Source organism: Plasmodium falciparum (genome assembly GCF_000002765.6).
Source record: "Plasmodium falciparum 3D7 genome assembly, chromosome: 5".
In the NCBI taxonomy this organism is placed as follows: Eukaryota; Apicomplexa; class Aconoidasida; order Haemosporida; family Plasmodiidae; genus Plasmodium; species Plasmodium falciparum.
Window position 1 is genome coordinate 831468 of NC_004326.2, and position 17311 is coordinate 848778.

General features: G+C 18.3%; 7 protein-coding genes across 7 annotated transcripts; 2 read left to right on the top strand and 5 right to left on the bottom strand.

Annotated features, from left to right (window-relative positions):
* Positions 1-149: 149 nt before the first annotated feature.
* On the top strand, positions 150-2876 carry PF3D7_0520100 (protein phosphatase PPM9, putative; the record flags this gene model as incomplete). The annotated part of the gene is made up of 6 exons (XM_002808657.1): positions 150-1685; positions 1854-1979; positions 2075-2138; positions 2241-2509; positions 2622-2711; positions 2841-2876. 6 exons carry the CDS (start codon positions 150-152, stop codon positions 2874-2876), a joined length of 2121 nt encoding a protein of 706 aa, XP_002808703.1.
* Positions 2877-3846: 970 nt separating this feature from the next.
* On the bottom strand, positions 3847-5940 carry PF3D7_0520200 (mediator of RNA polymerase II transcription subunit 17, putative; the record flags this gene model as incomplete). Its single annotated transcript, XM_001351724.1, has 1 exon — positions 3847-5940. One exon carries the CDS (start codon positions 5938-5940, stop codon positions 3847-3849), a length of 2094 nt encoding a protein of 697 aa, XP_001351760.1.
* A 1020-nt stretch (positions 5941-6960) lies between these two features.
* On the top strand, positions 6961-7616 carry PF3D7_0520300 (U6 snRNA-associated Sm-like protein LSm2, putative; the record flags this gene model as incomplete). Its single annotated transcript, XM_001351725.1, has 3 exons — positions 6961-6963; positions 7085-7249; positions 7473-7616. The coding sequence occupies 3 exons, from the start codon at positions 6961-6963 to the stop codon at positions 7614-7616; spliced, it is 312 nt and encodes a 103-aa protein (XP_001351761.1).
* Positions 7617-8187: 571 nt separating this feature from the next.
* Positions 8188-9093, bottom strand: PF3D7_0520400 (single-stranded DNA-binding protein, putative; the record flags this gene model as incomplete). Its single annotated transcript, XM_001351726.1, has 1 exon — positions 8188-9093. The coding sequence occupies one exon, from the start codon at positions 9091-9093 to the stop codon at positions 8188-8190; it is 906 nt and encodes a 301-aa protein (XP_001351762.1).
* A 1162-nt stretch (positions 9094-10255) lies between these two features.
* PF3D7_0520500 (phosphomethylpyrimidine kinase, putative) lies at positions 10256-11188 on the bottom strand (the record flags this gene model as incomplete). The annotated part of the gene is made up of 1 exon (XM_001351727.1): positions 10256-11188. The coding sequence occupies one exon, from the start codon at positions 11186-11188 to the stop codon at positions 10256-10258; it is 933 nt and encodes a 310-aa protein (XP_001351763.1).
* A 930-nt stretch (positions 11189-12118) lies between these two features.
* Positions 12119-13350, bottom strand: PF3D7_0520600 (bis(5'-nucleosyl)-tetraphosphatase [asymmetrical]; the record flags this gene model as incomplete). The annotated part of the gene is made up of 5 exons (XM_002808658.1): positions 12119-12218; positions 12403-12512; positions 12641-12744; positions 12900-13039; positions 13346-13350. 5 exons carry the CDS (start codon positions 13348-13350, stop codon positions 12119-12121), a joined length of 459 nt encoding a protein of 152 aa, XP_002808704.1.
* A 1025-nt stretch (positions 13351-14375) lies between these two features.
* On the bottom strand, positions 14376-17300 carry PF3D7_0520700 (CDC73 domain-containing protein, putative; the record flags this gene model as incomplete). The annotated part of the gene is made up of 1 exon (XM_001351729.1): positions 14376-17300. One exon carries the CDS (start codon positions 17298-17300, stop codon positions 14376-14378), a length of 2925 nt encoding a protein of 974 aa, XP_001351765.1.
* Between the last annotated feature and the right edge of the window lie 11 nt (positions 17301-17311).

Sequence of the window (17311 nt, forward strand, 5' to 3'; positions counted from 1 at the left end):
GTGAGTAAAAATAATTATATGATATAATATTTCAGGGGAAACATATACCATTATAATATATGTATATGTATATATATATATATATATAATACTTAAATATATATATATATATATATATATTATTACTTTTTTTTTTTTTTTTTTCTATTATGAGTTTATTAACCAATTATAGAGGTAAGAATAATAATGAAACCATGATAACAGAAAGGAGTGTTAATAATGTGAATGAATCTGATAAAGTTAATAATATAAAAGAAATGAATAATGTGAATGATATGAATAATATTAATAATGCAGAGAAGATAATTGAATATAATAGTATAAATGATTTAAAATATTGTAAAAGTATTATAGACATTGTAAATTATATTATAACTATTGGTATATGGGAAATGTATACATACGAATGGGTATTTAATAGAAAGACGTTTTTATATTATCATACATTATTAGAGAAATATTATTTTTATGACAAAAATAATAATTTGACTTTATTTAATGAGAAGTCTTTTTTTTTATATGTATGCACATTTGAAAATAATGAATTTGTATCTGATTTTTTTTTTCAAAGGAATAAAAAAAAAAAAGAATTAAAATTAACTAGTTATACAAAAACTATGCAAGGTAGAAGAAAAAAGCAAGAAGATCGTTACCTTGTTATAACTGATCTTACTAAATATATTGATTCAAATGATTATAAAACTTTATATTTTTATAAAAAAAATCCATTATACTTTTATTCAATATTTGATGGCCATAGAGGAATAAAAGCTTGTGAATATTGTATGAGTCACATTATAAAAAATATTATTTATTATTTTTATAATCAAAATATGGAAGATGATCAATCTTCTACTACTATTAATAAATTAAATTCTAATGATATTAATATATCACCTGATAAAAGAAGAAAATTTGATAATGTAAAGAATGAGGACATACCATTAGGTGATTCAACAATTAATATAAATAATATAAATGATATGTGTAATATAAATAATAATATAAACAAATGTAATGAAAATTTTAATGATTTACATATAGAAGGAGATAATACAAATGATAATAATTATTGCATGAACAATAAAACAGAAGAAGAAAGAAAAGAAAATTTATTTATTAATACAACATCTAAAAATGATTATTTCTTAAAAAATATTTCTTCTGTTAATCATATATCAAATGACAATATTTTAAATAATATTCATACCAATAAAAAAGATATTGAAAATAACACACCAATAAAAAATAAAGATAAAAGATTAATTGATAGTTCGTATTTAAATACTATTAGTGATGATGTAGAATATAGGAAGAAAAGAAAAGTTGAGGAAATGCATATTATTAAGCAAAATATAAATAATAAGAATGAATATATTAATTTGAATATATCTGAAGAATGTTCCAATAATATAGACCAAACTCATAATAATAAGAAGAAGAAAATATCTGATAATTCCAATTCTTATGAAAAATTAAAATTTCTAGACGAATTAACAGATGAACAAATAATGGAATATATAAAACTAGCCTTTTTAAAAACTGATGAACAATTTTTAAAAGTATCAAAATTTCCTAACCATGGCTGTACTATTATTTCATTAATTATATTTAGAAATAAAATGTTTGTAGCTAACTTGGGAGATTGTAGAGCCATAGGGGTTGTTAATATAAGTAACACTTTGGTATATATAAAAAGAAGAAAAATATAAATCAATAAATAATTAAATAAATAAATACATATATATATATATATATATATATTATTCATATTTATTTTATTTTATATATAATTTTTTCATATTGCTCTTTCTTTATGTTTTGTATTATTTTCCTGTTAAAATATTTCATAGAAAACGGAAGTGTTGTCAAATGATCATAAGCCCAATGATCCTAAAGAGAAGGAGAGGATCAAAAAAATGGGAGGAGATGTCATATGCTTACAAAATGTTTATCGTGTTAAGGCAAATGCTAGAAAGGTAAAGATATAAAATAGCAACAAAAAAAATTATTACAAAGTAAATATTTGTATATTTATGTATATGTATGAAAATTCATTATTATTTTCATGTAGAATAATAAAGACAAGCCTAGTTTACTTGAGAGGCTTTCCATGAAGGAGGAAGTATATCTTGCAGGTAAATATTAATAATAACATATATGTATATATATATAAATATATGTATATATGTATATATTAATTTATATTGTATTATTATTTTCTCCTTTTTTTTTTTTAGTTTCAAGAGCTATTGGTGACAAAGACTTTAAATTTAATAATGTCATTTCAGCTACTCCTGATGTTATATGTAAAGAAATATATAGTGAAAAATGTAATGAGAAGAAAGAAGAAAAGGAAATTACAAAACGTACTAATGTTATTGAAAAAAGCGATATTGATGAAAATTATTTTAAGGAGACTGATAATTTATATTATTCAGCTCACGAAGTGAATTATCATTATGTTGTTATGGCATGTGATGGAGTATGGGATACCATGTCTAATAAGGTACATACGAATCTGTTAATGAGTACAATTATGTCACATATATATATATATATATATATTTTTATTTATTTATGTTTATTTTTTTTTCCATTTCATTTTATATTTTTTATAGGATATCGTTAAAATATTACAAACATATAATAACGATCCGGATAAAGCATGTAGCGAAATAATAAAAACGGCTTATGCCTATGGTAGTCAGGTACATTGAAATGTAAATAAATCACATATATATATATATGTAATATATATGTATATTTATTCATTTATATGTCTATAATTAATATGAACTTATCCATATAATTTGATTTGTTTTAATTTATTTCTGTAGGATAATTTAACCGCTATGTTGCTCAAATTTTATTGAAATCATATTCTTATTTTATTTTTTTTATTTTTTATATTCATCCTTATTTTTTAAAAATCACTACGATTAATATATATATATTTTACATTATGTTTTACCCTCTGTTTATATGTCTAATTTTTTTGGTGATATTTTTCTCACACATTTACCAGAGATGTGATTCAGTTATATATATATATATATATAAATTTATATATATGATGTTTGTGATTCATTTATTATAAGGAATAAATAAATATTTCCTAATCATTGATATATTTATTCATATTTTTATTTAACCAAAGAAATATTCTAATGTTATTTTATTTTATCCTATTTTTTTCATTATTAATTTTTATTTATTTATTTATTTATTTATTACCATTTATTGTTCTGATTCATTTTCATTTCATTTCCTTTTTTTTTTTTTTATGGTTAAATAATTCATTCGAATATCAAAAAAAGGAAAAAAATAAAAAATTCAAACTTCAAATATATAAATTAACCTATAAAAATAATAAAAGAATTAATAACATGATTTATAAGAATATGTTTTATAACATTAATATTTTTTTTAAAATTTCATATGTATATTTTTTTTCTTGCTTATTTTAAATAAAAAAAAAATATATGTATATATATATATATATATATAAGCATGTTTTTCTTTATAAATATAAATTCTATTAATAATCAAAATGTTAAAGATACACACCTAACAAACACAAAAAAAATAAACAAATAAATAAATAAATATAATAGTAATACAAAATAAATCATTAACATCTGAGATTTATATGATTCATTCCTATATATAAACATGTAGTATAATATTTTATATTTCAACGCTTTTGTATTTCTAAAATATTATTTATATAGAGAAATATTAAATAATATTAGCTTGAGTATTTTGTTTATCACACATATTGGAATTTTCAATTAAAAAAAAAAAAAAAAGTTATATCTATGTGTTGTATTTCTCTATTTATTATTAAGGTCCTATGAATTTTTCTTTCACTCTTAAATATTTAATCATTGATGATAAAAACCACGAAAAGAAATTTGTAATCAATGGATTGGATCTATAATCAGAAAAATTATTTTGATAAATTAATGGATGTATATCTGCTGAATAATATGGTAATTCAAAAGAAAAATATTTCCATGAACAAATAAATAAATCTCTTATTTTGGATAATGATAAATTTAAAAATATTTGTATTAATTCATAATCTATAGAAATAGCTTCATCTTTTTCATATACGATATCATCACGTGTATTATTTTTTATAGTTATTGAAACTTGCTTGTTGTTTATATTTTCTGAATTTTTGATATTTTCGGTATTGTCTACTTTGTCAGATTTACTCATTTTAGTTGTATTATAAGTATATTGACTATCAATATCTTTATTATGACCCGAAGAAGTATTTTCATCTTCGGATATACTACTTTTATCATCTTTGATGTTTGGATTATCTACAGATTCATATGAAATAACTAAAGAGAAATCTACTGGAATATATTTATTCGACAATGATGAAATTTTGATATCATGAATTAAGAATTCAATTGATTGATGATTTATTTGTGTACAATGAATTTTAATTTTTTTATGTACATCTTGTATATTATCCAAATTGATTGTTATGTCATTATTTTTGTCCTTTAAATTATTAGCTTGTTCAGCTAAAATAGAAAAAATGGATTTATCTATTAAAACCCATTGTGCTTTAGATAACTTTTCATGAACTTTCTTGGCTTGATCAAAAATGATATTCTTTGGAATTACGATTTGTGGAAACATTTTTTCCATTATTTTTTTTTTTTTTTGTAATACGTTTTCACTATATTCAAGTGTATTATTTAATTTAACATTAAGAGGGAACAAATCTAATTGTAACATATAATTATTTTCTATGAAATGAGAAGCTATTCCTTCAAATTGAACTTTAATATTACTTGTCTTATCTAATAAATTAAATATTTTTATTTCGTCTTCTTTAATGTTCGGATAATAAATTTTATAATTCTTTTGATTATTATTTGTATACATCTGTTTATGTAAATCATCTACATTTTTACAACCATTTTGATCAAAATTATTATCAACTGAATCCATCAGAAACGAATCCTTTCCCTCCATATTTTCATCAACCATATCATTATGCTCACCATTTTCCTTAACACTAGAATTGTCTAGTTCTTTATCATAATTCAATTCTGATATATAATTCTCTTCTTTTTTTGAAAGGTTTTTGATTATATTTTGCATATCTCCTTCTTCTTCTAAATAGTTTAATGAAAATGTTAAATGAGCATATTGTGATTTAAAGGGTGAAAAGGATGGAAACGGAGGCCAAGATAAAAATATAGGGTTGGATGAAAATTTCCAAAATATAGAAGGAAGAAAAAAGAATTCTACAGATAATTGTGTTACATAAGGAAAATTATTATCAAATTGCATATAATCCATTTCTGAATATTTTTTATTCAATATTTTCCAATGTTTAATTAACTGATTTATAAAACATAGATAATATTTTTGTCCTATAATTCCATTAATTGAATCAATTTGTATTTTTGTTTTTTCACATAAATCTCTTAACTTCTCTAAAAGTTCTTTTCTACTTGTAACAGCTATATATAAATCTTGTTTATTTTCTTCTGAATCTTTATTATATTGACATTTATTAAAGGATAAAAATTTTCTACCCTTATCATAATTAAGTGTACCTAATAACATATCAAATAATATCATTAATTCTTTTAAATCATTTTCTACTAAAATTCGATATTCTTCTGCTTTATTCCATTCTTTATTATTTTTTAAATTCTCATCAATAACTTTTGCTTGATTCATCTTATCCATTACTGAATAAAACAACTGAGCATATTGTTGTAAATTCTTTTGGTTTTTGTCTTCTTCATTCGGTATTTCTTCAAAGACACATGAGCCATCAGGTAAATACCTTAACAATCTATAATCACCTTCTCCATATGCTTCAACTTTTATATTAACGTTAGAAAAGGTATTTTTATTTTTTCCTTCTTCTTCCTTTTCCAATTCGTTCTGTTCTTTCATATTACTTCCAAAAATGGTTTTATTATTATATATGTATAAAATTGTATATATATATATATATATATATATATATATATATATATATATTAATATATAATATAGAAATTTTAACTTGTGTTATTATATTATATGATATATATTTACAAAATAAACATACAATATATTATATAATACTATTATATATATGTACATATATATGATGCTCTACACTTGTATACACAATTATAATTATACGTAAAATTATTTATTATTCCCAATTTAATATTTCATTATTTATTTATATTTATCTATATTTTTTTTGTTTAAATAATTAGAGATTTTATAAATATATTACATATCATATTTTATGTTAATATATTTTGATATTTATAATAACCTGTGGAGTTCTTTTTCCATGTCCTTCATTTTTTTTTTTTTTTTTTATTTATCTCATATATATATTATATATATATATATATATATATAATATATATATAATGTATGTTAAAAAATATGATTACTTTTTTTTTTTTATATTTAGTTTTTAATTTTTTTTTTTTTTTTTTTAAATATAACAATAACTATTGCTTTTATTTTTTATTATTATTCTTTTTTTTTTTTTTTTCTCCTTTATTTTTAAGCACATGGATCAATTAGAATTGCCTTGAGGTGATATGTAATTATAATATGCCATATTATTATATTATATTCATAATATATAATATAAATTTTATACTATTCTTTAACTACATTTTTTTTTTTTTTTTCTTTTCGTTATTTTCTTTTTTTTTATGATTTATTTTATATTTTTAAGAATTTATGATGTTCTTATTAAAATGATATTATAAAATCATTATCATTTTTTTAATCCCATTTTCAGTGAACAAATTTGTATATATTGTTAGTACTACAGTTTGTTAATTTTGCTTCCTTTTTTGTTTTATATGATATATATAAATATATACAATAATAATAACAATTTTATATATATTTTCAATACATTGAATATCTTATAAAATCATTTTAAAATTCTAGAACAAAATGGTAAAATGGGAGAAACTACATATTTTTGAATAATGAACTTGAAATAATTCTCAACATATCATGTGAAATGTTATATATATATATATATTTTTTTTTTTTTTTTTTTTTTTTTTTTTTGTAGCTTTTTTTTACATTTTTTCAACAACTAGCTGAGAAAAATCATCATGTTACTGTCGAATTAAAAAATGATTTACAAATATCAGGAGTTTTGCATTCAGTTGATCAATATTTAAATATAAAATTAACGAATGTGTCAGTAAATAATCCAGAGAAATATCCTCATTTGGTATTTCTATATAAAATATAAGAAATGTCTACATATATATATATATATATATATATATATATATATATATTTTAAATTGTACATATACATATTCTTTTACATTATTATAATATATATATAATACGAATTAAATTACATAGTATATACAAATTATATATATATATATATATATATATTTATTTATTTATATTATAATTATATTTCATTTTTTTAATTTTTGTAGTTATCGATAAAATCATGTTTTGTTAGAGGATCTGTAGTTAGATATGTTTTCTTACCTTCAAATGAGATTGATGTTCAAAAGTTACATCATATGTGCAGACAAGAAGCAAAAATGGTAGCCGAGAAAGAAAAAGAAAAGAAATAAAAATCAAGTAGTATAAAGTAAGTATCATAAAAATAAATAATTGAAAAACACAAAAATGATTTTCCATAAATAAATATATATATATATATATATATATATATGTCTTTTATATATGAACACATTTGTAGTATATTACAATTTTATTTTATTTTATTATAATATATTATATTATATTATATTATTTTTTTTTTTTCTGTTTTTGTCTTTTACTTTAAACCAAGAATCTATTCATTATATAAAATGTTTATTTATTTATTTATTTATTTTATTTTATAATTCATTTTTTCATATTAATTTTTTTAAAAAGATATTTTTAAAATGTTCAAAAGTATATAAAAACTAAATTATCATTTTTTATATGTGAAATATTTAAAATTTATTAATACGTAGAAAACTACGTATCACAATAAAAAAAAATAAAAAAAAATAAAAAAATAATTTAATAAAAAATATTAAAATGTGAATATATAGGTCCAAAGAAAATAATTTGGTTGAGCAAGAAAATATATATATTATAAAATTTACAACATATATATATATATATATATATATATATTTATATTTATATATATTAATATTGTTTTGCCCATCCTATTAATTGAGGTAATAATAAGTTAGCAGCTTTTTGAAAGAGTAGAAATTCGGAAAAGGAAAAGCTTACATGCAATTCTTCAAAATTGTTTCTCTTTTCATCATTAACATCATTAATAATCATATTTTCATTAATGTCTGTATCCATATTATTCATATCATTAAAATTGTTTTCAGGACTATTAGAAGGTTGGTATTTATATTTTATTACAATATGATCTTTTTTCTCTTTATGTTTATCAATTGTTAAATAGTTATTATTACTCCCTTTGATGATTATAGGATTTTTTAATTTCTCTACATCATTTAAAGATAAAACATTTGATAAACTATTTATTTTAATAAATATATTCATTTTATTGTTTTTGTCATATTTATTAGAATTACTTTGTTTTCTCATAAATACAAATTGAAATCCACCTTTACCATATATAGTTACTTTGTTTTTGTTTGTTATATAATCAGGAAATATGGGTTTGATTAGACACATAGCTGTACTTCCGAATATACTGAAATATTGATACGTCGTATTATTTTCATTAGTTTCATTATTTAGATTATTATTATATTTTGGTTGATAATAGTTATTTGGGTTTTCATATTTATAATTAGAATTATTTTGTAAATGGTTCATATTATTATTTTCTGGATTGTTCATATAATTCGAAGGTGTATTATTATACATAGCTGAATTGAAAACTCGATTTTTATATGTGTTATAATGTTTTTTATATAATAAATTCATTAAATTCTTATTTACATTTTTTTCATATAGCACTATAGAATTTCCATTTCTTATATTACTTAACAACCCTTTACTCATACTGTTATAGCATTTTAAACCATATTTCTTAAATAAGTGTCTAATCATATAATTTTCCTTCATTATGAAAATATTTTTTTCGTTTGATGTATATGTTTGTATATTTTTTTATATTTCTTTGTGTTAAATATATTCCAATATGTATATTCAATAATATATATAATTACATATATATATATATATATATATTAAATTTTGTTCGTTTGGTTGTTTTTTTTTTTTTTTTTTAACTTGATTATTATAATCTCTAAAACAATCTTATAAATATAAAATAATAATTTTAAATAATTATTTGAAATAATAATATATTTTGTATTTTTTCCTTTTTATATTTTATTATTGAATATTGTTTAACTTAGCAAGATTTTAATAACATTATACCTATATTATTTTTGAACATATATGATTATATATATTTCTCTCTGTCCCTTTTTTTTTTTTTTTTTTTTTTTTTTCCTTATTTTTTAGTTGCTATTTGTTTTTATATATAAAAATTATTATAAAATAAATACCACATATATATATATATATATATATATATATATATTTATTTATTTATTTGCATTCCACTATTTTTATGTGATTGAATATTTATTATATAACGAAATTATATCATTGTTTTATAATTATTGAAAATTTAAAGATTTAAATGTATAAGGTTTTTTACTTTTTATATGTAAATATATTTTTTTTTTTTTTATTTTAACCATATATATATATATATATATATTACTTATTTAAAATATGATAATATTTTTGTATGACACCATAAAAGGCCATGATATATATATATATATATATATATATATAATTATATATTTTTAAAATTTCTTCTTAGGGTGTACAATTTGACATAAGGAATAAAAAAAAATATTACATATATAATATATATATTATATTATATTTTATTTATTTTTGTTTTATTTTTAAGAATATTGAATTTTTATGTGTTTGAAAAATATATGATGAATAAGATATATATAATAACTAAAATAATAAAACAGATTAACAAATAAAGTTACAATATAATAAATAAGTGTAAATAAAAACAAAATGGAAATTAATATGTACATATTTATAAGTATGAATGGTATATATATAATTCATGTTTAAAAAAAAAAAAAATATATGTATATAATATATTTAAGGTTGTCACTTAGCATATTATAACATATATATATATATATATATTTATATGTATGTATTGCATGATTTATTACAAGTTTTAATCAACTTTAATAACTTGTAATTCACGGAAGTCTGTTAAATGTTGTGCAGCTTTTAAATGATTTAATCCTTGACTTTTACTTCCAAGGTCATAAGCATAATTAATACAATTATAAATATATTTTTTAGATTCAATACAAGCTTGTATAATATCATATTTCTTGGATAAGAAACATGATATAGCTGTTGATAAAGTACATCCCGTTCCATGTATATCTTTTTGTGGATTTCTTTTTGATTTTAGTTTATATACATCATAAGATATATTTTGTTTTATTTTTGTATCATAATCATTATCATTTTTTATACATAAATGATCAACGGCATATAATTTATTTTCATCTTCGGTATTTATATCTATATTACAGCTTTTAAATAAACAAGCATTAATATTTAATTTTTCTGTTACTAGCTTACATAGATCACTTGTTCTCATATTATTTATATCTATATTAAAATTTAAAGCTTCTAAAATAACTTTACATTCATAAAAATTCGGTGTAATAATACAACTTAAGGGGCAAATTAAATCCAAAGCATATTTAACATAATCTAAGTTTTCTACTAACATACATCCAGAACTTGATACAAAAACTGGGTCAAAAACTACCAGTAGTTTTTTCTCTCTCATTTTATTAATATTTGTTATATAATTATGAATTAATGATATTATTTTCTTAGAATATAAAACTCCTAATTTAACTACTTCAATTGTTATGTCTGTAAATATTGCATCCAACTGTTCAACAATAAATTTCTCATCAACCTCTATAATGGATTTTACTTCTTTAGTATTCTGAGCTGTTAATACAACTAAAATAGTACAACAATGACAACCTAAACTCATAGCTGTTTTTAAATCAGCTTGCATACCAGCTCCAGCACAACTATCACTACCTGCTATGCTCAAAATCTTTGGATGTTCTTCCATATTTAAAAAGAAAAAAAAAAAAAAAAATACATATATATATATATATATATATAATATATATATAATATATATATATATATTTTTTTTTTGGATAGTTATCGGGATATATTTATATGTATATATATTATGGATAACTACACATATTTAACTATGAACCAAATTTAAATACAAAAACAAAGAAAAGCAGTTAAATACTATGTAAATATTGTGTAATTTTTAACTGTTGAAAAGTGCAGTATAAAAAAAAAAAAAATTAATTAAAATAAAAAACTTATAGAACCTATATAATAAATTATATATTATGCGCATTTATATGTAAAAAAAATATATTTATTTATATTATTTTTACAAATCAATTCTTATTCATTTTCAAAAGTTAATTTCGGATATATAATTTTTTTTTTTTTTTTATGAGAGTTATATTAAATATATAAATATGTATATGCATGTGGAATATATAATTAAAAGAGAAAATCAGAAAAAAAATTTATAAAAAATTCATGATATGTATATTTTTGTAAAATAAATAAATAAATAAATAAATATATATATATATATATATATATATATATATATATATATATAAAATCAATTAAAAAAATATATATGTAATAGTTCATAATGGTTGAACAAATAATTAATAAGCTGCAACAAAAGAAAACATAAAATAGAAAATATAATTAAATATTGAATATGTGTATATTAAATCAAATAAATAGAATTTATATTATTTTTTTTTTTTTTTTTATAAATAAAAACACAAGTGCTAAAACAATAAATTTTGTTTTTTTTGGAAATATAACAAAAACACAGTTACATTGAATGATTATCATATATATATATATATATATATCATATTGTATTGTAATCAATATTATATATGTACTTATTTTCACTTTTGCAATTTTATGTTATTAATATAATGATATGTTATAGTTGTTCTTTATTTAAAAATTCTTCTGCTTCTTTTAATAAATCAGCTAAGGATTCAGGAAGGTTATACGTATCTGATTCATGGCTTCCAATCCATCTACAAAAATAAAAATAAATAAATATATACATATATATTTTTATTTATGTGTGTGCTTAATTAATGTATAGCAATATATATATATGTAAAAATACATACAACATGATAACATATATTTCAACGTTTGTTTTAAATGCACATATAAACTTGGATTATAATAATTTTGAATAATCCAATAACATACTTATAATCCGTGTGTTCATCAGATAAAATTACATTTTCCTCATTATTTAACAACATAGCCAAATAATACGTGGTCTCTTTTGGTTTATCTTTCACATTATATTTTAAAGTCTACAATAATAATAAGGATATATATTTTTATTATGTATGGAGCTTACTATATTATTAAATAAATAAATAAATATAAATATATACATATATATATATATATATATATATATACATATTTTACATTTTACCTTTTGATAATTGAGAAGTTTATATTTATCCTTATTTATTCCAGTTTCTTCCAATGTTTCTCTTACTGCTGTTTCTAAACCGCTTTCATTATTTTCATGCAATCCTACAAAAAAACATTAAAAATAAATCATAGTAGAAACAAATAATTTAAATTTCTTATAAATAATTATATAATAATTAATATTTAAAATTTTTATTAAGAAAAGAAAATAAAAATTAATTTAATAATTATATTATTAAAAACATAGGATATTATACCTTTTGGAGGTGTCCAATGTTTATCTGCATATGAAGCTTTCAAAAAGAGAAATTCAAACTTATTAATATCTCCTGTAGTAACTGGATTATATTTTTTAAGTCTACATAATAATATTCCAAAAGCTTTAATAATATTAATTCTGCAACAAAAAAAAGAAAAATATATATATATATATAGAGAGAGAAATCAAAATTATATACACTCTGACATATTAAATATATAAATATAATGTTATATATATTATCTAATTTTTAATGTTCTAATATAAAATGGTATATTTTTAGTACATCACAATATTAAAATATGAAGAAAAAAATAAGATTATATTTTTTTAGCATTTGTTTTATTTTTCAAATATTAACGTATTTTTGCTTTTGTGCTTTCATTATTAATATTATTATTATTTTATTTTTTCATTTTATTTTTTTTTTTTTATTCCTCTTACTTCATCTTTGTTTTATTTATTTTTTTACAACAATATTATATTTAAGTATTAACGATCCTTCAAAATGATAATGTAAATATTTTTGCTCAGAATAATATGATATTTCAATAGATAATAATTTGTATATATATTATATACATATATATAATGTATGTATAAATGAAAAATATTCTCACATAATACTATATAATAAAATATTTTTGAAAATTATATAAATATAGTTTTTTTATTATCTTATTTATTAAAATATTATTTTTTAATTATAATATTATATGTAGAATATGAATAGTTATGAGGAAACAAAAAAAAAAGAAAAAGAAAAAGAAAAAGAAAAAAAAAAAAAAAAAAAAAAAAAAAAAAAAAAATAGAATAGAATAGGATTGAATAATATATATATTATATATATATATGATGAAAAAAATATATATATAAAATAAATAACAGAAATATGTATTTTATGACGACATATACATTTATATATTCATAAAATATGAAGGTAATCATATAATAATTAGGTATGTATAAAAAAAAATAAATAAAATAACTAGATATAAATATATATATATATTACATATATATATATATATAATATTTTATGTTTTCTCTATTTAAATTGATAAATTAATAAAATAAATATTTCATACAAAAAATCAAACTTTATAAAAATAATTCATAAATATATATTTTTTTCAAATTCAAAACAAGCAAAAATGTACTTGATAAATATTTTCTTTTCTTTTATTTCTTTATATCATTACCCAATCTGAAAATAATATATGATAAAATGTTATTTTCTTAAAATTATTGCTTCTTTTTTAATTTACGATATTTTTGAAAATAAAAATTTTGCATCTTATATATATTATATGAATAAATTATTATGAAACCATATGTATATTATAATACATTATCATAGTTATTAAAAAAATACAATATATAATATTAAATATATATATATATATATTTATATATATATATATGTAGAAATAATGAAATATTTCGTATTTGAAACATATTCAATTGTTTTATACTAATTGTTTTTTTTTGGAATATAAAAATTTGAATCCCTCTTTTGTAGGATGAAGTGCTCTATTTTCTTCCAGAATTTTTGCACAGCCAAATGATCATCATTTCTATGATCACGATTTAATTTAATTATTTCCATATTACTTTGTGATAATAATTCATGTGGTATTATGTCATCATTATATATAAATAGAAAATTTTTAAAGGGATAAAATAATGTTGTAGTGATTTGATAAGGATAATATTTGAAAATATATTTGATAGATTCTTTTGAATTTAATATAACAGCAATTACGCATTTCCAATCGTTTTGTGTGAATTTTTTAATATGATTAATTTCAACAAATAAAAATTTTATACTTTTATTAAACATTTTATATATAAGGGATGTAGAATGAAATACATTTTGTTTATTTTTATCATTTTGTAAGATATCATCATTATTCGTAGTTAATAATTTATTATGTAAAAGGAATGACTTAACATTATTTTTATTAATTATTGGCTTTCTAGTATTATCAATAATACTTTTATTATCACTATTTGTTATTATTTGATTCTTTTCAATTATAATAATTGGTCTTTTTTTATATACCAAATGTATTTCATCTATCCATTTATAATTTTTTTTTTTTATTTTTTTTTTATCATCCATTTTTGATTGATCATCAACAATAATATTTTTCTTAATACCATTTATAAATACATTTTTTATATTATTTTTATTTAAAAGCTCTTCTTTAAAATAATTATGTATTCTACTAAAATCTACTGAATTGTTTCCTAAGTTATCATGAACATCTTTCACATTTACTTCTTTTACACTTACAGATTTTATTAATTCAAAATTATTATCTTTAATATTATTATCTAATTGGAGGGTATGATATATAGACGAATTATTTAAATCGCAACTATTAATTTGTAGATATTTATTTTTTGCAATTTTTTTTTTATTATACCTTTTAATATTCCTATTTATGACATCATCTACATAATTATCATTATTTAAATCTACATTTTGATCTTTACATATTTCGAACATATTATCATCATCATCATTATCATCAAATTCATTATCACTTTTATGACCTTCATTTTCATATGAGATCTTTTGTGGTGCTAGACACTTTTTTTGAGTTAATATAATATTGTAATATTCTTTTATATCATTCAATGATACATTATATTGATATAAAAAATTATGAACAAAATTAATGGTTTTTTTATTCCGTTCATAAAAATGTTTATCACTAATTGCATATATATATTTAGAAATCATATTGTTAAAAAAAATTAATTTATCATGATCATTAAAATTTTTTAAATATTGTAATGAATATTTATCATCAAATGAAAGGTTATGATATTTTCTTTTTCTACGTATTAATAATGGAATCACATCCATATTATTACTATTATTATTATTATTTATGTACATATCTTTATAATTTTCCAATGATGGTGATATATTGTCTTTATATATTTCATTTATGTCTACATAATTTTCATTGAAAGAAGATAACAATACTTCCAACTTATTTTTATCAACATATTCATCATTAAAATAATATTCATCATTTATAATATCCTTTTCTTGTCCATTCGTATTATTATTTTTTATATTTTTAATTTGCTCTTGCCTGTGTTCATTTGACATTAGTACATATTTATCATAATTTTCAATATAATAAATAAAATTATTATAAAAGTTTTGAATAATAAAATGTGTGCTTTTATCTATATATTCTTCATTAGATATATTTGTTAAATATATATTTTTTATCAATGAATACAAATTCATATTCTGAAAAAAAATATTTTTAAAGACATTATTTTCATAATAATGTTTTACAAGATTGTACGTTTTTAATTTTTTTTCGTTTTCATCTGAAACATTATTATCATTATAATAATAAAGATCATTATTATATGTATGATCATCCATATTATTCTTTTGATTATCATTATATAAGTCATAATTTGTTTTATTCATTATACGTTCCATATTATGTTCAACTTTTATAAAATCGAAATTATTATTTACATTATTATTCCCCTCTATTATTGTATTAATTTCATTGTTGTTAAAATAAACCATTTCGTCATATATAGTAGAACATACATCGTCTTGTATAAAATTATATTTACGTTTTTTAAGTTTATTAATTTTTTTTTTTGAGCTTTTTCTCATTTTATATTTATTATATAGAGAGGTACAAAAAAATATATCATCATTTTTCATATGGATTATAAAGGACTCATTAATTTTATTTATATCAAATAATTTTTTGGTATAATCAAAAGAAATTAAATTTTCGTCAGTATAATTATGTGTATCCTCATTAATATTTTTTTTTTCTATAATTTTGTCATTAATATTAGATATATATTCATCATTGTTTTGTTTGTCCTGATTAAATTTATCATAAATATCATTATTATAATTCTTTTGTGTAAATAATATGTCACTTTCCATTTCTACGTCATCTAATTTATCAAAAAGATCTATATTTATTAAATAATCGTTATGTGTATTTATATATTTATTCAAATTAATATTTTTTTCTTGATCATATATATAACAATTTATTTTTATTTCATCTGTATCTTCTTGATTCTCTTCAATAGTTTTTATTATTTTATTTCGTTCTAATATACTAATATATTTATAACCAATCGAATTAATATAAGAAAACGTATAATTACTTTTTGCTAAACATAAAAATAAATATATATCACCAACATTATATTTTTCTTTTTTTCTACTTTCAATTCCACATAATACATTAGTATATATATATAAATTCTCTTTTTCAAATACTATTATATCATTCTTTTCTTTATTCATAAATTTAATATATTCCTTCTCTTCTGTGAGGAACTTTTTCATCAGCACTTTTATGTTTAGCATAATCTTGTTCTCCATTTTTTTTTTCT